This window comes from Mustelus asterias, chromosome 17 (assembly GCF_964213995.1).
Source record: "Mustelus asterias chromosome 17, sMusAst1.hap1.1, whole genome shotgun sequence".
Lineage (NCBI taxonomy): Eukaryota > Metazoa > Chordata > Chondrichthyes > Carcharhiniformes > Triakidae > Mustelus > Mustelus asterias.
The window spans coordinates 77,163,688-77,188,438 of NC_135817.1; the positions used below are offsets into that span (position 1 = coordinate 77,163,688).

General features: G+C 46.9%; 1 protein-coding gene across 1 annotated transcript in view; it reads left to right on the forward strand.

The window, feature by feature from the left end:
• LOC144506231 (uromodulin-like 1) overlaps positions 1–24,751 on the forward strand; it is a 102,533-nt gene that overhangs the window by 43,445 nt on the left and 34,337 nt on the right. Inside the window, exons 15-21 of the mRNA XM_078232088.1 lie at positions 2,531–2,665; positions 11,077–11,337; positions 18,599–18,856; positions 18,946–19,089; positions 19,221–19,478; positions 21,969–22,081; positions 23,737–23,956. Coding sequence (XP_078088214.1) covers positions 2,531–2,665; positions 11,077–11,337; positions 18,599–18,856; positions 18,946–19,089; positions 19,221–19,478; positions 21,969–22,081; positions 23,737–23,956 — 1,389 coding nt within the window. The remainder of the gene's footprint in view (positions 1–2,530; positions 2,666–11,076; positions 11,338–18,598; positions 18,857–18,945; positions 19,090–19,220; positions 19,479–21,968; positions 22,082–23,736; positions 23,957–24,751) is intronic.

Genomic DNA, 24,751 nt, shown 5'->3' on the forward strand with positions numbered 1-24,751 from the left:
CTGTCAATGGTGTTTCACATTCTTCGCAACCCGCCCCTAAAATTCCAGCGGTGAGCGGGATGGGAGAATTCTGGCCCAGGTTTCTGGATCCATTACTCTACACTGGGATTTTCTTGGTACTCTCAGATAGATGGTAATGTGCTCTTTTAATTAAATACTTACACAAAGATTCCCTTCAGTATTTTTGGAAGAATTGGGAAATTAGGTTTTTGATTTGATTGATTATTGCCACATGTATTTGGATACAGTGAAAAGTATTGTTTCTTGCGCAGATACAGACAAAGCATACCGTTCATAGAGTACACAGAAGGGAAGGAGAGGAGAGGGTGCAGAATGTAGTGTTACAGACATAGCTAGGGTGTAGAGAAAGATCAACTTAATGCGAGGTAGGCCCATTCAAAAGTCTGATGGCAGCAGGGAAGAAGCTGTTCTTGAGTCGGTTGGTACGTGACCTCTGACTTCTGTGTCTTTTTCCCGACGGAAGAAGGTGGAAGAGAGCATGTCCAGGGTGCGTGGGATCCTTGATTATGCTGGCTGCTTTGCCAAGGCAACGGGAAGTGTAGACAGAGTCAATGGATGGGAGGCTGGTTTGCTATGACTTTGCCAGAAATAATCAACAGGGAAAATCCTTCAGGAACACATTTCCAATGCTGCAACCACCCAGGGATTTTCAAAATTCACTCATCCGCAGTTCTGGGCCTTCTATTTTCAAACAAACTTTGACGTGTTGGAGAGAAAAATGGTACAACTGATGAGTACCATAAACCGCGAATTCTTGAATAAGATCCTACCGGTAATTGGGGATGGTCCCCGGCCCTTTGCACCGAGCAGGACCGTGACTTTCTCTCAGTTACAGTCCCGGGTTAACCGCCGCCATCTTTATCGGGGACACTCGCAATAGGGCGCATGCGCAGATGCCATTTTTGTTGAGGGCAATAGACTTAAGGCTTTAATATGATGGGAACCATGAGACTATAAGGTATAGGGGCAGAATTAGGCCATTCAGCCCATCAAGTCTGCCCCACCATTCAATCATGGCTGATATGATTCTCATTTCCATTCTCCTGTCTTCTCCCTGTAACCCTTGATCCCCTTATTGTTCGAAAACCTATCTATCTCACCCTTAAAGGCACTCAATGACCTGGTCTCCACAGCCCTCTGTGGCAATGAGTTCTACAGATTCACCACCACCCTCTGGCTGAAGAAATTCCTCCTCATCTCAGATTTTAAGGAGCGTCCCTTCACTCTGAAGTTGTGCTCTCAAGTTCTAGTCTCTCCCACTAGTGGAAACATCCTTTCCACGTCCACTCTCTCTAGGCCTCTCAATATTCTGTAAGTTTCAATTAGATCCCCCTCATCCTTCTAAACTTGGAGCCACTGGGAGTTATCAGAATTCTTTTTCTTTGGGCCAAGGAAGATGAGTGAATGGATATGATGCATTCTCCAACCTCGCCTGCAGATTCACCAACCTCGCCTGCAGATTCTCCAACCTCGCCTGCAGATTCACCAACCTCGCCTGCAGATTCACCAACCTCGCCTGCAGATTCTCCAACCTCGCCTGCAGATTCACCAACCTCGCCTGCAGATTCACCAACCTCGCCTGCAGATTCACCAACCTCGCCTGCAGATTCACCAACCTCGCCTGCAGATTCACCAACCTCGCCTGCAGATTCTCCAACCTCGCCTGCAGATTCACCAACCTCGCCTGCAGATTCACCAACCTCGCCTGCAGATTCTCCAACCTCGCCTGCAGATTCACCAACCTCGCCTGCAGATTCACCAACCTCGCCTGCAGATTCTCCAACCTCGCCTGCAGATTCACCAACCTCGCCTGCAGATTCTCCAACCTCGCCTGCAGATTGAATTATCCAGTCCCGCTGCTGTGAACAGAGATTTGGCCGAGTAGCAAATTCTCTGTTCTCGCCTGCAGTGAGACCAAAGAATTGCAGCCTACACTAAGCAGATGGACTTCAGAACCAGCGGTAGTTTGGAAGAAATGGGGTGGGTGATAGGGTGAGGTTGTTGTTCCCAGCGGTCAGAACATCAAGTGGTCCATAAGACATAGGAGCAGAATTAGGCCACTCGGCCCATCGAGTCTGCTCCGCCATTCAATCATGGCTGATATTTTTCTCATCCCCATTCTCCTGCCTTTTCCCCATAACCCCTGATCCCCTTATTAATCAAGAACCTATCTATCTCTGTCTTAAAGACACTCAATGACCCTGGCCTCCACAGCCTTCTGCAGCAAAGAGTTCCACAGATTCACCACTCTCTGGCTGAAGAAATCCCTCCTCATCTCTGTGACAATGAATCAAAGTTGACCTGAACTTGACCACCCTTAGCAATCAGAGATTTTTATCACTAGGCTAAAATTTTTAGGAGTGCCTTGTGTCAGTGAGTCAATTTTCCAGTATTATTATTGCTTATTTCATTTTGACACAAAAGTCAGAAGGTTTTGTAGACAGATCTCCTTTGCTGTACTTGCATGTCAATATCGTAACCCATGATTGTCTGATTGCTTTTGTTACAGAAACCATGATGGATGCTCTTAGTTACACATCCAGCCCCCAACAGTCAAGTACTGGAGTTGTCTCCACAATGACCATCTACCCCAACACTTCTGGATTCCCAATAGGCTTTGCGTATGCGGATGTGCCTCCATGCTGTATGTGATGTTGAAACATTTTGTTGCTATTTCTATATTTGTCTTGCTGGTAGAACATAGAACATAGAACATTACAGCGCAGAACAGGCCCTTCGGCCCACGATGTTGCACCGACCAGTTAAAAAAAAAAACTGTGACCCTCCAACCTAAACCAATTTCTTTTCGTCCATGAACCTATCTACGGATCTCTTAAACGCCCCCAAACTAGGCGCATTTACTACTGATGCTGGCAGGGCATTCCAATCCCTCACCACCCTCTGGGTAAAGAACCTACCCCTGACATCGGTTCTATAACTACCCCCCCTCAATTTAAAGCCATGCCCCCTCGTGCTGGATTTCTCCATCAGAGGAAAAAGGCTATCACTATCCACCCTATCTAAACCTCTAATCATCTTATATGTTTCAATAAGATCCCCTCTTAGCCGCCGCCTTTCCAGCGAAAACAATCCCAAATCCCTCAGCCTCTCCTCATAGGATCTCCCCTCCATACCAGGCAACATCCTGGTAAACCTCCTCTGCACCCTCTCCAAAGCCTCCACATCCTTCCTGTAATGTGGGGACCAGAACTGCACACAGTACTCCAAGTGCGGCCGCACCAGAGTTGTGTACAGTTGCAACATAACGCTACGCCTCCTAAATTCAATCCCCCTACCAATAAACGCCAAGACACCATATGCCTTCTTAACAACCTTATCTACTTGATTCCCAACTTTCAGGGATCTATGCACACATACACCTAGATCCCTCTGCTCCTCCACACTATTCAAAGTCCTCCCGTTAGCCCTATACTCAACACATCTGTTATTCCTACCAAAGTGAATTACCTCACACTTCTCCGCATTAAACTCCATCCGCCACCTCTCGGCCCAACTTTGCAACCTGTCTAAGTCTTCCTGCAAACTACGACACCCTTCCTCACTGTCTACCACACCACCGACTTTGGTGTCATCAGCAAATTTGCTAATCCACCCAACTATACCCTCATCCAGATCATTAATAAATATTACAAACAGCAGTGGCCCCAAAACAGATCCCTGAGGTACACCACTTGTAACCGCACTCCATGATGAATATTTACTATCAACCACCACCCTCTGTTTCCTATCCGCTAGCCAATTCCTGATCCAATTTCCTAGATCACCCCCAATCCCATACATCTGCATTTTCTGCAGAAGCCTACCATGGTGAACCTTATCAAACGCCTTACTAAAATCCATATATACCACGTCCACTGCCTTGCCCCCATCCACCTCCTTGGTCACTTTCTCAAAAAACTCAATAAGGTTAGTAAGGCACGACCTACCTGCCACAAAACCATGCTGACTATCACCTATCAATTCATTACTCTCCAAATAACTATAAATCCTATCCCTTATAATTTTTTCCAACATCTTGCCGACAACAGAAGTGAGACTCACCGGTCTATAATTCCCGGGGAAGTCTCTGTTCCCCTTCTTAAACAATGGGACAACATTCGCTAACCTCCAATCTTCTGGTACTATACCAGAGGCCAACGACGACCTGAAGATCAGAGCCAGAGGCTCTGCAATCACTTCTCTTGCCTCCCAGAGAATCCTTGGATAAATCCCATCCGGACCAGGGGATTTATCTATTTTCAGACCCTCCAGAATATCCTGCACATCCTCCTTATCAACTGTAATACTGTCTATTCTACTCCCTTGCAACCCAGTGTCCTCCTCAGCTATATTCATGTCCCCTTGCGTGAACACCGAAGAGAAATATTGGTTCAATGCTTCACCAATCTCCTCCGGTTCCACACATAACTTCCCTCTGCCATCTATAACTGGCCCTAAACTTGCCCTAACCAACCTTCTGTTCTTGACATACCTATAGAACGCCTTAGGATTCTCTTTAACCCTATCCGCCAAAGTCTTCTCATGTCCCCTTTTAGCCCTTCTAAGCTCGCTCTTCAACTCCCTCTTAGCCAATCTAAAGCTTTCTAGTGCACTACCCGAGTGCTCACGTCTCATCCGAACATAAGCCTCCTTTTTCTTTTTAACCAACAAAGAAACTTTTTTGGTGCACCACGGTTCCCTAGCCCTACCAATTCCTCCTTGCCTGACAGGGACATACCTATCACAGACTCGCAGTAGCTGCTCCTTGAAAAAACTCCACATGTCGGACGTTCCCAGTCCCTGTAATCTCCTAGTCCAACCTATGTTTCCTAATTCTCTCCTAATAGCCTCATAATTACCCTTCCCCCAGCTAAAACCACTGGCCCGAGGTTCATGCCTATCCCTTTCCATCACTAAGGTGAACGTAACCGAATTGTGGTCACTATCACCAAAATGCACACCAACTTCCAAGTCTAGCACCTGGTCTGGCTCATTTCCCAGCACCAGATCCAATATAGCCTCACCTCTAGTTGGCCTGTCTACATACTGAGTCAAAAAACCTTCCTGCACGCTTTGAACAAAAACTGACCCCTCTAACGAGCTAGAGCTATAACAATTCCAGTCAATATTAGTCAAGTTAAAATCCCCCATAACAATTGCCCTATTACTTTCACTCCTAAGCAGGATTGACTCCGCAATCCTTTCCTCAACCTCTCTAGAACTTTTAGGAGGTCTATAAAAGACTCCCAACAGGGTGACCTCTCCTCTCCTATTTCTAATCTCCGCCCATACTACCTCAACAGATAAGTCCTCATCAAACCTCCTCTCTGACACTGTGATACAATCTCTGACCAATAATGCTACCCCTCCCCCTCTTCTACCTCCTTCCCTACTTCGACTAAAACATTTGAACCCCGGGACCTGCAGCATCCATTCCTGCCCCTGCTCTATCCATGTCTCTGAAATAGCCACAACATCGAAGTCCCAGGTACTGATCCACGCTGCAAGTTCACCCACTTTATTGCGAATACTCCTGGCATTGAAGTATACACATTTCAAACCCTGCTCCACCCCACCTCTGCAATGCCGTGCATTGCAGTCCCCATCCATGCATCCCTCACTTTCAGCCCCACTACTCAGGATCCCTCCCCCCCCCCGAATCAGTTTAAACCTCCCTGCATGGCCTTAGCAAATTTACCCCCCAGGATATTGGTCCCCTTCTGATTAAGGTGTAGACCATCCTTCTCATAGAGGTCACACCTTCCCCAGTACGAGCCCCAATTGCTTAAGTACCTGAACCCCTCCCTCCTGCACCATCCCCTCAGCCATGAATTCAAACCTTCCCTCTCCCTATTCCTCTCTAAACTATCCCGTGGTACAGGCAAGAGTCCAGAGATAACCACTCTGTCAGTCTTGGCCTTTAGTTTCCACCCCAACTCCATAAATCCCTGCCTAATATCCCCTTCCCCTATCCTCCCTATGTCGTGTGTCCCCACATGTACAATAACTTGTGGTTTATCTCCCTCCCCCCTAAGAGTCCTGAATACCCTGTCAGACACATCCCGGACCCCAGCCCCTGGTAGGCAACACACCAACCCTGAGTCCCTACCTTTAGTTCCGACCCTCCTATCTGTCCCCTTAATTGTGGAGTCCCCAATCACAAGGCCCAGTCTTTTACAGCCCCTAACCACCTGAGCTTTCTCACTCGGCTCACCCCCAGAGATCTGCTCTCTATGCTCAGTTGATTCCTCCTCAACTGTAGCCTCCAGCACCGAAAACCTATTATGGAGGGGAACCGCCCCAGGGGATTGTCTTCCCGATTGCTTCTTACCCCTCCTCCTGGCATTGACCCAAGCCTCATTTCTAGGAGTTACTATTTCTCTATAACTCCTATCAACTTCCACCTCCGCCTCCCGAATTATGCGGAGTTCCTCTACCTCCCCCTCCAGCTCCTTTACACGCTCCTCCAGAAGCTGCAATCTAATGCACTTCTTACAACTAAAATCTCCTGAAACACTACTGGATTTCCTCACCACATACATCCCACAGGAGATGCAGCATACTGCCTGAACTGCCATCCCTGAAGCCATTACCAGCAAGAAAAAGACAGTTTAGTCATCATTGACGGGGAAGGTTAATGGCGGACTGGAATTTCACAATGGAATACTGACCATTGTAGTGTTATATGTGTTCTCAGCATTCCAACTCACTCAAGGAGAGCTTTGGAAGATAATATGACTTGTGTGTGATCCGTGGTTCAAACAACTTTGGACAGTTAGGGCTAGAAATTTTGATCCAGTGGGAATTTTAAATAAGGGAACAGTACCATGGGCTATCCTCATTGGTGAAGAACCATAGAATAGAATCCCTATTGTGCAGAAGGCGCTTATTTGGTCCACCGAGTCTGCATCAACTATCGGAAAGAGTATCTTACCCAGGTCCACTTCCCCGCCATATCCCCGTTACACCGCACCTTTACCATGGCCAAACCACCGAACCTACATATCCTTTAACACTAAAGGGCAATTTACCATGGCCAATCCACCTAACCTGCACATCTTTGGAGTGTGGGAGGAAACCGGAGGAAACCCAGAGGAAACCCACGCAGACATGGGGGAGAACGTGTAAACCCACACAGACAGTCATCCAAGGCCAGAATTGGACCGGGGTCCCTGAGGCTGCTGCAGTAATGCTAGCCGCTGTGCCACCCTGTTGCCCTAGCTGTGTTGTACAGTTGACCCATTCGATGAATTATTGGAGAATGAAGGTGATTGAAACGTAGTTTGAAGGGTAGAGCAAATGGATGATAATGGGTATACAACCTATTTTACATCCAACTGATATTTCTTTTCAATACATCAGGCTGTCAATTTACTATCACCCATTCTGTTGCTGCTCAAGCTGATTTTTTACTCCTTATGTTGCTCGAGAAATAGTTTAAAATATTTAAAAATATTTAAGTTAATTGATAAGGCTGCTTTTGAGAAGATGAAGTATTTTTTCTTTGAGGGCATAAATAGACACAGTTTGCACTTTTGACACATTTCCCAGAAGTGCTGAGGGAGCTATTTCAGGTAGATGGATCATTAATGCCTTTAATTCTAGCCCAAGAATTGCTTATTTTTCTACATATTAAAATATATGATACACAGTTCCTGCCCCAGTTCTGTGCTGTGAAATTTTGTGCTGGACTATTTATGTCAGCAGATAAATTAGAAAATTTCTATGTCAAACGGCACGGTGGCACAGTGGTTAGCACTGCTGCCTCACAGTGCTACGGACCCGGGTTCGATTCCTGACTTGGGTCGCTGTCTGTGTGGAATTTGCATGTTCTTCCCGTGTCTGCGTGGGTTTCCTCTGGGTGCTCCGGTTTCCTATCACAGTCCAAAGATGTGCAGGTTAGGTGGATTGGCCTTGCTAAAATTGTCCTCAGTGTCATGGGGAACTAGCCAGGGTAAATGCATGGGGTTATGGGGATAGGGCCTGCGTGGGATTGTGATCGGTGCAGACTCGATGGGCCGAATGGCCCCCTTCCGCACTGTACGGATTCTGTGATTCTTTAGTCAGTAATACTTGAATTGCAGTTGCAAGCTTACAACCACTAGGTAGTGCTGTGATAAAAGTTTCCAACCGCCATTTTTTTGTTTTCACCTGACTTCTCAGGTTTTACTTTGGCTAATTTTTAACTATATTTTTTGTTTTTTTCCCCCAGCAACACCTTCTCACCTGACCCATTTGCTCAACCATTTTTCTGGGCACTGAATTCATGTTAACCGTCATGCACCCTGATCAGTAGTTGAACATTAAACTTACTGCCTTGGGTCACATGTTCTTCCATGACCCTGACCCCAAACTCATGACCTTCATCCTTATCATCCCCCACCTCCCCTCCCTCCACATCCTACCGCTCAACATCTGACCCTATGACCCCCCATACCTACTCCCATTTCCCCCCCGGATCTTGCCTCTGAGTGATTCTTCTTTGCACAAAAGCGCTTTTACTTAGTGACCAGGGTGGCACAGTGGTTAGCACTGCTGCCTCACAGCGCCAAGGACCTGGCTTCAATTCCGGCCTCCGGTCTCTGTCTGTGTGGAGTCTGTACATTCTCCCCGTGTCTGCGTGGGTTTCCTCCAGGTGCCCCGTTTCCTCCCACACTCCAAAGATGTGCTAAATTGCCCCTTAGTGTCAGGGGACTAGCAGGGTAAATATGTGGGGGTTACGGGGATAGGGCCTGGGTGGGATTGTTGCCAGTGCAGTCAATGGGCAAAATGGACTCTTCTGCACTGTAGGGATTATATGATATTATGCATAATTTTTAAAAACTCTTTAAGTGTCTTAACAAAATAAGGATATTTTAAACCAGAGTAATTGTTAATAGATTTTTCTTAATCAAGATTTTCTTTGAGTGCAGGTGGTACTGTAGAACTTTCTGACCAGCAGTACTTATTTCAACTGGTGGGCCGCATTGGCAACACTAAATTTTGCCCTCTAACCTCATAACTCTGTAAGATCTGTGCGCTCGTCTGATTTTGATCTCTTGGGAATCCCCAGTTTTAATTACTTCCACCATTGATGCTGTGCCTTCTGGTGCCTGGGCCTAAGCTCTGGAATTTTTGCCTTAACCATCTCTGTTTCTGACCACTGTTTCCTCCTTTAAGACACTTCCTAAAAGCTACCTTTTTGGCCATGCTTTTAGTCAACCTGTCCTAATATCTCCTTATGTGACTCATAGAAACATAAAACACAGGAACAAGAGTCGATCATTTGACCCTTCAAGACTGCTCCGCCATTCCACCAATAATTTCCAACCCTCTATCTTGATGTCTTACTCCTGCACATGCTCAATGTCACATTTTGTTGCATAATGGCAGCTGTGAAATGGCGTGCGATGTTAAAGCTGTTACGTTAAAGAGTGAGCTGTGAGGAGGATGCAGAGATGCTTTAGCGTGATTTGGACAGGCTGAGTGTGTGGGCATATGCATAGCAGATGCAGTATAATGTGGATAAATGTGAGGTTATCCACTTCGGTAGGGGCGGCACGGTAGCACAGTGGTTAGCACTGCTGCTTCACAGCTCCAGGGACCTGGGTTCGATTCCCGGCTCGGGTCACTGTCTGTGTGGAGTTTGCACATTCTCTTCGTGTCTGCGTGGGTTTCCTCCGGGTGCTCCGGTTTCCTCCCACAGTCCAAAGATGTGCGGGTTAGGTTGATTGGCCATGCTAAAAATTGCCCTTAGTGTCCTGAGATGCGTGGATTAGTGGTTAAATATGTGGGGATATGGGGGTAGGGCCTGGGTGGGATTGTGGTCGGTGCAGACTCGATGGGCCGAATGGCCTCTTTCTGTACTGTAGGGTTTCTATGATTTCTATGATTAGAAGGCAGATTATTATTTGAAGGGGTGTAAATTGAGAGAGAGGGATACTTAGCGAGACCTTAGTGTCCTCGTGCATCAATTGCTGAAAGTGAAGACGCAGGTGCAGCAGGCAGTAAAGAAGGCAAATGGTATGTTGGCCTTCATAGTGAGAGGATTTGAGTATAGGAATAGGGATGTTTTATTGCAATTGCATAAGGGATTGGTGAGGCCACATCTGGAGTATTGTGTGCAATTTTGGCGCCCTTATCTGAGGAAGGATGTCCTTGCTATAGAGGTCGTACAGCAAAGCTTTACCAGGCTGATTCCTGCAATGGCAGGTCTGTCATATAACAAAAGACTAAGTCGGTTTGGATAATATTCATTGGAGTTTTGAAGAGTGAGAGGGGGTCTCATAGAAACTTATAAAATTCTAACAGTATTAGACAGGTAGATACAGAAAGAATGTTCCCGATGGTGGGGGAGACCAGAACTAGGGGCCACAATTTGGGGAGAAGACCTTTTAGGACTGGGGTAAGGAGAATTTTTTTTTTCACCCAGAGAGGTGAATATGTGGATTTTTTTTTTATTCATTCATGGGACATGGGGGATGCTGGCTGGCCAGCATTTATTGCCCCTCCTGAGTTGCTCTTGGAGGGTAGCTGAGAGTCAACCACATTGCTGTGGCTCATGTAGGCCAGACCAAGTAACCATGGCCGATTTCCTTCCCTGAAGGACATTAGTGAACCAGATGGGTTTTCCGACAGTCGACAATGGTTTCATGGTCATCAGTAGATTCTTAATTGCAGATAGTTTTCATTGAATTCAAATTTCACCATCTGCCGTGGCGGGATTCGAACCTGGGTCTCCAGAATATTAGCCGAGTTTCAGGATTAACAGTCTAGCGATGATGCCTCTAGACTGTCGCCTCCCCTTACTACCACAGAAAGTAGTTGAGATCAAAACGTTGTGTGATTGCAAGAAGAAATTAGATATAGCTCCTGAGGCTAAAGGGATCAAGGGATATGGGGGGGAGGGAGGAATCAGGATATTAAATTTGATGATCTGCCGTGATCAAAATGAATGGCAGAGCAGGTGCGAAGGGCCGAATGGCCTACTCCTGCTTCTATTTTCTATGTTTCTACATAAATACAAGATGTTGATCCCACGTATCTCCTTGTAATGACTATCCTTCATCTTTTCAGCAACTCCTTCACCCATTATAAACTTGACAGTTTTCAATGTCACCACCAAGAGCTTTCACATTACTTGGACAACAGATAATTATGAAGAGCAGATGTTTGTTGTCCAGCTGCTACAGAATGACACCGTTGTGAAAGAAACAGAGACATTGGAGCTGGCATTGACGGTGTCAGGATTGGAACCTGGGACTGAGTACACCGTGAGCGTCGTCTCCAGGTCCTGTGAACAAGAAGGCGTTCCCACAGAACTGAACGTTAAAACAGGTAATAGTTCTGACTGGCATGAGCTGGCCCTGACCTGGCGTTAATTGCTACTAACTCAGCAGACTCCCTCACACAACACCCTCAGGTTGGTTCACACATGATATTGAAAGGTTTGGGCTTCAGGGAGCATTCTTCTCAATTTGAAGTTGAGGTTAGAGACAACAATTGCCACTCAGGACAATGGTTGATCTTGAGTCCTTGGTCCTGACCTTTGGATGGACAACACAAGAAGGTGCTCCTTTTCCTCACCTCAACAAACCTACAAGAAAATGGGGGAACCAAAAGGACTGAGATATGTGGTAAGGTGTTCTTGCACAATGAGTTCATGGAGTTGGGTCGACGAATGAGGAGCATTTGAGGATCTGGGTCTGTACTCGATGGTGTTTAGAAGAATGAGTGGGGATCTCATTGAAACTTATAGAATACTGAAAGGCCTGGATGGAGTGGCCGTGGGAAAGATGTTTCCATTAGTAGGAGAGACTAGGGTCCAAGGGCACAGCCTCAGAGTAAAAGGATGGCTCTTTAGAACTGAGATGAGGAGGGATTTCTTCAGCCAGAGTGTGGTGAATCCAAGGAATTCAATTCCACAGAAGGCTGTGTGGTCCAGTTCACTGAGTGTATTTAAGACAAAGATAGATAGGTTCTTGATTGGTAAGGGGATCAAAGGTTATGGGGGGAATGGGGTTGAAAAACACATCAGCAATGATCGAATCCATGATATCAGCCAGACTCGATGGGCTGAATGGCCTAATTCTACTCCTTTATTTTATGGTCTTATGGGTGGGGAATTATCAACTTTAGCCGAGGGACAGTAGTTGATTGGTCCGGTTTTCCCGGAAGTCAGCAAACGGATCGTAAGATCATCAGAGGCAGAATTTTATGCTCCCTCAAGGCAGGTTCTGAGCGGGGGCATAAAATTTATTGGATGGGACACCCTCGGGAACCGAACCGCTCAAACCCAGGTGCAATTTCATGCTTGGGCGTGCAGGTCCTTTGGTGGGAAACCCGCCCTTTCACCTATTAAGACCCTTAAATGGCCACTTAATGGTCACTTGAGGGCCTTATCTCGCTCAGCCTCAATTCCTAAGCTGTCTGGTGTGGGTAGGGTGGGAAACTGACCAATCCCTCGCCATCCTTAAAATCTACCTGAGAAATTGGAGCCGGGGAAGACCATTCGGCCCCTCGAGCCTGCTCTGCCATTCAATAAGATCATGGCTGATTTGTTTGCGACCTCATCTACACTTCATTGCCCGCAGCCCTTGACTCCTTTGTAAATTAAATAGAGTGTATCGGGGTGGTGACTTGCTGTTCACTCTGGCATAGATAGATCTTCCACTTCTTCCCCTTTAAAGTTAAAGTTTATTTATTAGTCACAAGCAGGCTTACATTCACACTGCAATGAAGTTATTGTGGAATTCCACCACACTCCGGCACCTGTTCGGGTACACTGAGGGAGAATTTAACATAGAACATAGAAAGCCACAGCACAAACAGGCCCTTCGGCCCACAAGTTGCGCCGATCACATCCCCACCTCTAGGCCTATCTATAGCCCTCAATCCCATTAAATTTAGCATGGCCTATTCACCTAACCAGCACGCCTTTGGACTGTGGGAGGAAACCAGAGCACCCGGAGGAAACCCACACAGACACGGGGAGAACGTGCAAACTCCACACAGACAGTGACCCAAGCCGGGAATCGAACCTGGGTCCCTGGCACTGTGAGTGCTAACCACTGTACCGCTTTCTGCTCCTGCTGATTTTGGAAGTTCCAGCAATAAGCAATAAAAAGGTAGTTGTTATCAAAAGAAAAGAGTGAAAGGCACAGATACCTAATGGGATACTGTCTGTATTAAAACAGTATATGGAGCAATTTGATATAAGCACATTAAACCTTGTTAGGAGATTGTGGCTTTGAGTATTTTCTACCCTCCCCTTACCTGCCTATAACTAAGAACACAACAACCTCTCTTTCACCAGAAAGTACAAACATAAGGGAAAAGCGATCTGCCATGGGCTTTGTATCTTCAATGACCATCTACCTCAATAGACCTGGATTCTCAGAGAACGTTCCACATTCTGATGTACCTCCATGCTGTATGTATCTTTATTGTTCCTTTTCAACACTCAGTGACAAGACATTTTATTTTTAGATTCTTTACTGAGTATTCAGTTGTTATGACAGTATTTGCGGTTACATTGTTGATCGTTCATGTGACACAAGAACGTGATAGGTTGGGGAGAGCTTCTAAGTTTATTTATTAGTGTCACAAGTAGGCTTACATTAACTCTGCAATGAAGTTCCTGTGAAAATCTCCTAGTCGCCACACTTGGGCGCCTGTTCGCGTACACTGAGGGAGAATCTAGCATGGCCAAAACACCTAACCAGCACATCTATCAGACTGTGGGAGGAAATTGGAGCACCCGGAGGAAACCCAGGCAGACACGGGGAGAATGTGCAGACTCCGCACGGTCAGTGACCCAAGCTGGGAATTGAACCCGCGTCCCTCGTGCTGTGAGGCAGCAGTGCTAACCACTGTGTCACCACTCTGCCCAGAGAACGTGAAAACGGGACAGTTTACTGAGGAAAGCCAAGTGCTCATTTTGTGGTAAACGATGACATCTTATTAGTGGAATTTATTGCCTTGCCTTAAATTGGGTTGGGTGGCAGGAGGCAGTTAATTAGGTGAGAGGCGGATGGAGGCCCCACTGCCTTCCCGTCTCTGTCCCGATTAAGGCTATAGCAGAGAGGCTCATGAACGGCCTAACTTTCCTGCTGCTAACGAGACCCTTAAATGGGCAACTAATGGACACTTATTGACCCAGCGCTGAGTGGGGGACTTGCCATGTGGGACGTCTGAAAAGCCAACTCTTTAGGGGTTGCTAATAGGCTATCTGGGTGACGCCATTGTCCTTAGGCACCCAGTGGCTGATCAAAAGATCTGACATCGGAACAGCGGGGCGGAGCTTGCTAAGACCAACCTCTATACCCTTGTTACTGACCATCCTCGACACCCCACCCCAGCGAACCTCCCGCCATCGCTCACCCGTGGCCTGTTCCCTTGACGATCCTGGACCTTGGGTGGGTGCATTATCAATACCAGCCACTGCCTTCCCAGTGGCACTGTCGAGCAATGAAGAGCTGCTGGCCTCAGGTTGACTGGTAGTTCTCGTCAACCAGGAATTCCACCCCCAGGGTTCTTCAATCTAAAATCTAGGACTCTAAAATCGGCCCCGCAGGTGGAGGAGTTGGTTAAGAAGGCGTATGGTGTGCTGGCCTTTATCAATCGAGGGATTGAGTTTAGGAGTCCGGGGATAATGATGCAGCTATATAAGACCCTCATCAGACCCCACTTGGAGTACTGTGCTCAGTTCTGGTCGCCTCATTACAGGAAGGATGTGGAAAAGATTGAAAGGGATGTTGCCTGGATTGAGTGGCATGCCTTATGAGGATAGGCTGAGGGACCTTGGTCTTTTCTCCTTGGAGAGACGTAGGGTGAGAGGAGACCTAATAGAGGTATATAAGATGTTGAGAGGCATAGATTGGGTGGACTCTCAGAGGCTTTTTCCCAGGGTGGAAATGGCTGCTACGAGAGGACACAGGTTTAAGGTGCTGGGGGGTAGGTACAGGGGAAACGTTAGGGGGAAGTTTTTTACACAGAGGGTGGTGAGCGAGTGGAATCGGCTGCCGTCAGTGGTGGTGGAGGCAAACTCAGTAGGGTCTTTTAAGAGACTCCTGGATGAGTACATGGGACTTAATAAGATGGAGGGTTATAGGTAGGCCTAAAAGGTAGGGATATGTTCGGCACAACTTGTGGGGCCGAAGGGCCTGTTTTGTGCTGTAGTTTTTCTATGTTTCTATGTTTCTAATCCTGGGGAAGGCCTTCTGCTGCCTGATTGGCATTTAATGCAGTAGACCATCCCAAAAAGATGATGCTCGGATCTTGCCAGCTCTCCAACTTGCTGGTGAGACCCCCATTGCCTACGTTAAATTCCCCCTGTCATTGACCACTGCCTCGGTAAGAGTAAGAAGTCTCACAACACTCGGTTAAAGTCCAACAGGTTTATTTGAAATCACGAGCTTTCGTTGCGTCGCTCCTTCATCAGGTGAGTGGATGCCACTGTCTGTGTGGCTTTCCTCCGGGTGCTTCTGTTTCCTCCCACAGTTCAAAGATGGGCAAGTTAGATAGATTGGCCAAGATAAATTGCCCCATAGTGTCCCAACAGGTGTCAGTTAGGGGGATTGGTAGGGTAAATACTTGGGGTTACGGGGAACAGGTCTGGTTGGGATTGCCCCTTAGTGTCAAGGGGAGTACATGAGGTTACAAGGATAGGGCCTGGGTGGGATTGCTGTTGATGCAGGTTTGATGGGCTGAATGGCCTCCTTCTGCACTGTAAGGATTCTATTCACAGCAAATAGATAGATAAATTGTAGAATTAACAAATAGATTTGTTGTAATATGCAAAGGAGAGGAAAGACTTACATTTCTCCAGTGTTATACACCATCACCTCACAAAGAGCTTCATAAAATATAAAGCAGTTTTGAAAAGTAAGGGTAAATTTTCCTCACCGGTCCACTGTGGGAATTGTCATGGGTGGGCTGGACAATTTGGCCACCGTTGACCTCGGGCGAAAATTTCTGATCCTGGGGTGCGTAGGATTGGAAATCCTGCCGGCAGTAACTGTTGTCAGAGGAAATTCAGCAGCCAATTTACACACAGTAAGATCCCACTCACAAACTTTTGATTCCGAATCGAGAGTTCTACCAACTGAGTCACAGCCGATATTTATGTTGGGCTTAACTATACAGAAAATCACCGTCATGACAATGTGTTAAATCTCAATGTAAAAGTAACCTCTGAGACACGATACCTGAATAAATCTTGCAGGACTGATTGGTTGTGACCCTTCGATGGAGTTGCATTTCACTCATGTCCAGAAAGGGTATGAGACCGCTTAGCATATTTAAAGTAGCATTTAAATATGCTTAGCCTGTTGTGACACCGGATTCTCCCAGCCCCCGGGGTCTCCGACCCGCGGGTGAAATGCGAACCCAGCGAGAATTGGTTTCCACTAGCATAGATCAGGAGTCAGAGAGGTTTACAGCATGGAAACAGGCCCTTCAGCCCAACCTGTCCATGCCGTCCTTTTTCTTAAAAACCCCTAAGCTAATCCCAATTGCCCGCATTTGGCCCTTATCCCTCTATACCCATCGTACCCATGTAACTATCTAAATGCTTTTTAAAAGATAAAATTGTACCCGCCTCTATTACTAACTGTGGCAGCTTGTTCCAGACACTCACCACCCTCTGTGTGAAAAAAATTGCCCCTCTGGACACTTTTGTATCTCTCCCCTCTCACCTTAAACCTATGCCCTCTAGTTTGAGACTCCCCTACCTTTGGGAAAAGATATTGACTATCTACCTTGTCTATGCCCCTCATTATTTTATAGACCTCTATAAGGTCACGCCTCAGCCTCCTACGCTCCAGAGAAAAAAGTCCCACTCTATTCAGCCTCTCCTTATAACTCAATCCATCAAGTCTCGGTAGCATCCTAGTAAATCTTTTCTGCACGCTTTCTAGTTTAATAATATCCTTTCTATAATAGGGTGACCAGAATTGCACACAGTATTCCAAGTGTGGCCTTACCAATGTCTTGTACAACTTCAACAAGACGTCCCAACTCCTGTATTCAATGTTCTGACCGATGAAACCAAGCATGCCGAATGCCTTCTTCACCACTCTGTCCACCTGTGACTCCACTTTCAAGGAGCTATGAACCTGTACCCCTAGATCGCTTTGTTCTGTAACTCTCCCCAATGCCCTACCATTAACTAAGTAAGTCCTGCTCTGGTTCAATCTACCAAAATGCATCACTTTGCATTTATCTAAATTAAACTCCATCTGCCATTCGTCAGCCCACTGGCCCAATTGATCAAGATAATGGGAGTAATGGGCATGCCAGGGGCTCAGAGGCCCTTGGAGTCCCCAGGTCTCGGGGACTGGCTGGGCAGTGCCCATTAGGCAGTACTCACCTGTCAGTGCCCACCTGGCACTCTGGCAGTGCCCACCTGGCATGGCCATGGCATGCTCAGTTGGGCATTATCAGGGTGCCAGGGGAGTGCCAAGAGGGTGGGGCCTGAGCAGGGATGGGGCCTGTGCAGGGGCTATGAGGGGGAGGTTATGCTGGGGGCAGGGTCTATGAAGGGGGGATCTTGAAGGGGGGATCATGCAGGGGTGGGGTATGCAGCGTTGGGGTATGAAAGGGGCATGGCGGGGGTTATGAAAGGGAGGCATTTCAGGGGTCACGAAGGGGGACCCCATTGGGAGGAACCCAATGCCCCTCTGGCGGCGATCTGTGTCGGAGAGGGGGTAGGGAAGCATGTCGCCGATGAAGCTGGGGATGCAGTCTGGATATCCGTGGAGTGAGGAAGGGAGTCCCCCAGTGGATTGTGAGATTGGGGCACCCTTTCAAAATGGCTCCCGAGCGCTTTGCAGCCGGGCTCCCCAGCATGTTTAGGCCCCTCCCAGAACCAATGCAAAATGTTCCACTCTCCCAGAAAAACGACTAAGTGTGGGACGATTGTGTCTGGTCCACGTCGGACCGACAGGCACGCATCGCTCTGTTTTTCCTCGCCATTATCACACTTCGTCATTTTTTTGGAAAATCGCGGCCAGCATCTTTCCTTCACCATCACTGGGTCAATGCTTCGGAAATCTTTCCCATTATGGGGGCATCATCACCAGAAGGATTGCAGTGGTTCAAAGAGAGGATGCTGTCATCTCCTCAAAGTAAACAGGGATGTAGAGTAGGTATAGCCTTGTCAGCCATCATCGAATCCCTGTAGTGCAGGAGGAGGCCATTCGGTCCATCGAGTCTGCACTGACAACAATCCCACCCAGGCCCTATCCCAGTAACCCCACATATTTACCCTGCTAGTCCCCCTGACACTAAGGGACAATTTAGCATGGCCAATCAACCTAACCTGCACATCTGTGGACTGTGGGAGGAAACCCGGAGGAAACCCACGCAGACACGGGGAGAATGTGCAAACTCCACACAGATAGTGACCCAAGCCAGGAATTGAACCTGGGTCCCCGGCGCTGTAAGGCAGCTGTGCTAACCACTGTGCCACCGTGCCAGCCATCATCCACAGAGATTATTGAAAAGATAGCTCCCCTCATGTTCAGGGCTTTGATCACCATGTTGCCATGTGATTTGATGTGATGCTCACTAACGGGTTCCTTAACTTACCCAACAGCTCCATCTTTAGTCACCAACCTGGCTGTTTCCCGTGTCACCAGCAATGGTTTTCTGGTAACTTGGACAGCGGACACCAGTGAAGAGCAGAGCTTCCTTGTGCAGGTGCTAAAGGACAATGGCATCGTGAGTGAAACCGAGACGCGGGAAATGGAATGGACAGCAAGTGAACTGGAGCCCGAGACTGAGTACACTGTGAGCGTCACATGGAGAGTCTGTGAGCAAGAGAGCATTGCCTCAGAACTGACTGTAAAAACAGGTAATTTCACAGGGTTAGCCATTCTTGGAGAAAAGCATCCTTTGGGTATAGACCATGCAAGAGAACTAACCACCTTCCTAATTTTACAGCTCTTCGTCCGACCAAGGCTGAGATGGAGATGGCGCTATCTGATACCAATGAGCAAATGAACAGCATTGCCTTGGGTCTGTCCATACCCAGGTCTATTCAACCCTTCACATCGTCGTCCGCACAAGCACCTACCATGGCTTGTGGTGAGCAAAGCTATCTTCTTTCAAACAGCTATGTTGGAGCTATTTTACAGAAGCCGCAGAGAGATCAAAGAAATGTTTGTGATTTCAAAATGCTGACAAAAAAATAAAAGATCATTTTTTTAATCCCCTAGTTCCTCCATCGATCAGGAGCCTCATTGCCTTTAATGTCACCAGCCACAGCCTGAGTGTGATTTGGGAAGCTGACGCCACAAGCAACCGAGAATTTGTCGTGCAACTTTGGAAGGATAACAACATGCTGGTTGAGGCAAAGACCAAGGAACTGAGCTGGACGGGATTGGACCTGGAGGCTGGAGTGCTGTACACTGTCAGAGTTGTCTCGCAGCTCTGCGGGAAGGAAGGGAAAGCTAAAGTACAAGAAGTAAAAACAGGTACAACACGCTATGCTTGTGGCTATCTGGTTTTGAGTCCAGCACTGTTACAATTCCTCAAGGCACTTGCAACTATCTTGCCATTTGATGCCCTTTTTATTGGGGTTAAAGGTAAAGGCAGCAAACCCTGGCAAGAGTTTCTTCATGTCTTCATTTCTTCAAGGGGAGGCGATGATCTAGTAATATTATTGCTCGACTATTCATCCAGAAACTCAGCTAATGTTCTGGGGACCCAGGTTCAAATCCCACCATGGCAGACGGTGGAATTTGAATTCAATAAAAAATATCTGGAATTAAGAATCTACTGAAGACCGGGAAACCATTTTGATTGTCAGAAAAACCCACCTGCTTCACTAATATCTTTTAGAAAAGGAAATCTGCCGTCCTTGCCTGGTCTGGCCTACATGTGACTCCAGAGCCACAGCAATGTGGTTGCCTCAACTGCTCTCGGGCAACTAGAAATACTGGCCAGCCAGCGACACCCATATCCCACCAATGAATCAAAGAAATGTCTCACAAAAGTCCAACCCAATACCTGCCAATTTTAATCTTGATGTTTCTTCTAAAGTTATTTCTTTCAGACCAACCTTTCATCAAGCTCCCAGATATCCTCTAAGGATACCTCCAAAGAAATATTATTTTTCTCTTTTGTGCTGAACATTTCTTTGTCCCATGGCAGATTTAGAATGACCTCAAATGTCCTGTTTTTGTTATTTCATGGGATGTGGGCATTGCTGGCAAACCAACATTTGTTGCCCATTCCTAATCGCTCCTGAACCGATGATTTGCCGGCCCATTTCAGAGGGCAGTTAAGAGTCAACCACATTACTGTGGATCTGAAGTTGCATGCAGGCTTGACCGGGTAAGGCCAGCAGATTTCCTTCCCCAAAGAAAGGATATTAATGTCACTAAAGGGCATTAGACAACCAGATGTGGTTTTACAACAATCGACAATGGTTTCGTGGTTGCTATTACTGAGAATAGCTTTTAACTTCAGTTTGTTCATTGAAATCAAATTCCACCAGCTACCTCAATCAAATCTGACCCATGTCTCCAGAGCATTAGTCTGGACCTCTGGATTGCTATTTCAGTGATATTACCACTGTGCCACTTACTAGGGCCTGGATATTTCTCCTGTATCTGTGAAAAGATCATGGGGCTAATCCAGCGAACTGCACTGGACTGAGGCCACTCATAGTTTGGTCAGATGGTTGGAAACTCCATCCAGCAGGGTTCGTGTGGCAATGCTATTCCTGAGCTTTATCTGGGCCTAGATGCTGGACACTGAACAAGAAATTCGATGGAAGCCTTGAAAAGGAAGGAAACCAAACGGACGGTCAAAGGAAGCTTTTAGGAGGCTTTTAAAAGCATACAGAGAGACAAATTTGTTTTAGTAGGGAATTACAAAACCAAAGTTAATAAAAGAGCAGGAGTTGGGGTAATTTTAAAAGTAAATTCAAGTTTATTTATTTATTAGGCACATGTAGGCTTACATTCACACTGCATGAAGTTACTGTGAAAATTCCCTAGTTGCCACACTCTGGGTACACTGAGGGAGAATTTAGCATGGCCAATGAACCTAACCAGCACGTCTTTCGGACTGTGGGAAGAAATCAGAGCACCCGGATGAAACCCACGCAGACACGGGGAGAACGTGCAAACTCCACACAGACAGTGACCCAAATCGGGAATTGAACCCGGGTCCCTGGCGCGGTGAGGCAGCAGTGCTAACCACTGTGCCACCGTGCCGCCCCAGTGGGAATGTTAGACTATTGACTGATGCTGCTGACTCAGTCTCCCATTATTCGTCCCTCCTGCTGATGTCGAAGTCTCTTTTATTTCTGCACTTGTTTCAGGAGAGCGATCTTTCCTGATATATATTTCCCCTCCCGTCCCCATTTTCCTCTACATTTCCAGAATCTAACTCTGTCGGGTTGTGGCACTCCTCAGTGTAATACAGACTTGTAGTAGAAACATGTAGTCTGGAAACCAGCTTCTCCTTCCTTGAAACATGTGTCACTCACCCTCCGACACACATTGATTGACAGTCAGTTTTCCTGTTTTGCTTTCAAGTTCAGCTTTAGGTTAGAACAAATCTAAATGAAAGCTTACCGAGCGGAGCTTAACCGAAGTTGGGGTGGCAGGGTGGTTAGTACTGCTGCCTCACAGCACCAGGGACCTGGGTTCAATTCCGGCCTTGGGTGACTGTGGAGTTTGCACGTTCACCTCGTGTCTGCGTGGGTTTCCTCCGGGTGCTCCGGTTTCTTCCAAATATGTGCGGGTTAGGTGGACTGGCCATGCTAAATTGCCCCTTAGTGTTAGGGGGACTAGCAGGGCTAAATAGGGATTAAGGGGATAGGGCCTGGGTGGGTCTGTGGTCGGTGCAGACTCGATGGGCCGAATGGCTTCCTTCTGCACTGTAGGGATTCTTGCGATTATCTTTTGGGTTAATAATGAGAGTACTAATTGACTTTTCATATCATCCCACAGCTGCATACATCATGGGAGGCAGGACAAGGATAACAAACAGAATGTTCTCTGAAGGGCTGAAAAACAGCAGTAGTGACAAATACAAGAACTTTACAGCTCGGTTTATTACGCAGGTATGTATCGATTTCGCTGCAGTCTAGCCTGTTAATATTGGATTCGCTTCTCCTGGTCCAATAATTGAATACCTAAAAGGTGGGGGAAGGGGGAGGTGGATTATATCAGGAGCTCCTATGTTTTGGTTCACATCAACGCGTGCAAATTCTTTCTGTTTTATAGATAATTCAGGATGTCACATAGACCTGTCACAGGAATTTCATTGCAGTGTGATGTAGGCCTTACTTATGACTAATAAATAAACTTTAACTGGGGTTAAAGCCAGCCTGAACCAATGGGATTAAAGGCAGCCTGGTCTAGTTTAAAACCACCAGTAGATGGCTGTGTTGAACTGGGAGATTTAAACAAAATTGTACAAAAACAGAAAATGCTGGAAAATCTCAGCAGGTCTGACAGCATCTGTGGGGAGAGAATAGAGCCAACAAACATTTCAAGTCTGGATGACCCTTTGTCAGAGCTGAGAGGATCATTGGAGATTTATATTCTATGAGGGTGGGAGGGAGGGGGAATGGGACCACGGGAATGTAAATTTGCAATCTCAGCCTTCTGTACCCTCATTTACATTCCCTTAGTCTCAATCCACCCCTTCCCGCCCTCATAATATAAATCTCTGCTAAATCCTCTTATCTCCCAGCTCTGATGAAGGGTCATCCAGACTCGAAACGTTGGCTCTATTCCCTCCCCACAGATGCTGTCGGACCTGCTGAGATTTTCCAGCATTTTCTGTTTTTGTTTCAGATTCCAGCATCCGCAGTATTTTGCTTTTATAAAAAAAATGTTAACTTGGATTGACAATCATAGAATCCCTACAGTGCAGAAAAGGCCATTCGGCCCATTGAGTCTGCACTGACCCTCTGACAGAGTGTCTTACCCAGGCCTTCTCCCCTGCCCTATCCCTGCAAACCCACACATCTACCATGGCTAATTCAATCTAACCTGCACATTTTTGGACTGTGGGAGGAAACCGGAGCATCCGAAGGAAACCCATACAGACACGGGGAAGACATACAAACTCTACACAGACAGTCATCCAAGGGCGGAATCGAACCCGGGTCCCAGGAATTGTGAAGCAGCAGTGCCAACCACTGTGCCACATAAGATCTGTTTTTCTGAGGTTGCATTTGAGGCATCTTTTCTACAGGTGTAGCAGGGTCGTTTGAGATCTTAAGGGGATTTCCTGTCCTTTTGCGAGCAGTCCCCAATCTCAGTTAAGGGTTCCATGCTTGGGGTTATGAGTGGATCCAATGGTAACGGTGAAAGAGTTGGAACCTTGAGGGACACTTGCTGCTTACAGGAAGAGGATCCTTCAGGGAAAGGACATGTGATTCCTTAAAGAACACACGGGGAAGATAATGGGAAACAACTCAAGTAATCTTCCTTAGTCATAGTGCTTATTGATATTGCAAGGGGAGGTCACCTCTGAGTAACTGAAGACGAAAGCTAAAGACCTTGAGGCATGTAGAACTGAGCCAGAGGATCGACCCTTTGGTGAATCGCTATGGCTTCTCCAGAGTGACTTCTACGCCACTCTCCTGTTGTGTTGGACCTGGGAGAGCCTGATGCTCACATTAGATTGGAAATTGGAAAATATTCTATTTGAGGAATGCATAAATAAATTATATTCATAACTAATACATTTTTATCCTGGTTCCAGATCTTAAAAGCTTTACCTGAATCCACCGCGGAACTTTTCAATTCTGGGAAAGCCAAGATTGTGATTAAATCTCTTTGGGAAGGAAGTGTGAACACGGAATTCCAATTGATCTTTGATGAAGAAATAGCAGCGAATGTTTCCAAAATCATCCTGGACCTTGTGACATCACTAAAGAACAGCTCTGTTTTTAGCTTTGATCCTGACAGCACCGACATATCAGGTAATGGTGATGGGGGGGAAAATAACACTTGCAGTGTTATCTCACATTAGTATGTGGTCAGAACATGTTGCAACACTCCCTCTCGCCAACTGCACATTCAGTCAATTGAGGTGTCTGGCTGGACTGCAACAGAAGGAGTTATTTGCATTATAGAATCATAGCATCCTACAGTGCAGAAGGAGGCCATTTGGCCCATCGAGTCTGTACCAACCACAATCCCACCCAGGGCCTATCCCCATAGCCCCATCCATTTACCCTAGCTAGTCCCCCTGACACTAAGGGTCAATTTAGCATGGCCAATTCACCCAACCTGCACATCTTTGTTGGACTGTGGGAGGAAACCGGAGCACCCGGAGGAAACCCACGCAGACACGGGGAGAATGTGCAAACTCCACACAGACAGTGACCCAAGCCGGGAATCGAACCTGGGCCCTTGGCGCTGTGAGGCAGCAGTGCTAACCACTGTGCCACCGTGCCGCCCCAATATCCAGATATTTCAGTGCTTTTTGTCATGCACACAGAATCACAGAATTGTTACGGCATAGAAAGAGGCCATTTGGCCCATTGTGCCTTCACTGGCTCTCCAAATGAGAATCTGACTTGGTGCCATTCGCCTGCCTTTTCCCCGTACCCCTGCTGGCGATTTCTCCCATTTTGGTGTATGATCGGAATGTTCATAGTAAGGTTTTGACTTCCCACTTGAAAGCGCGGCACGGTGCCTCACAGCGCCAGGGACCCGGGTTCGATCCCAACCTTGGGTCACTGTCTGTGTGGAGTTTGCACATTCTCCCCGTG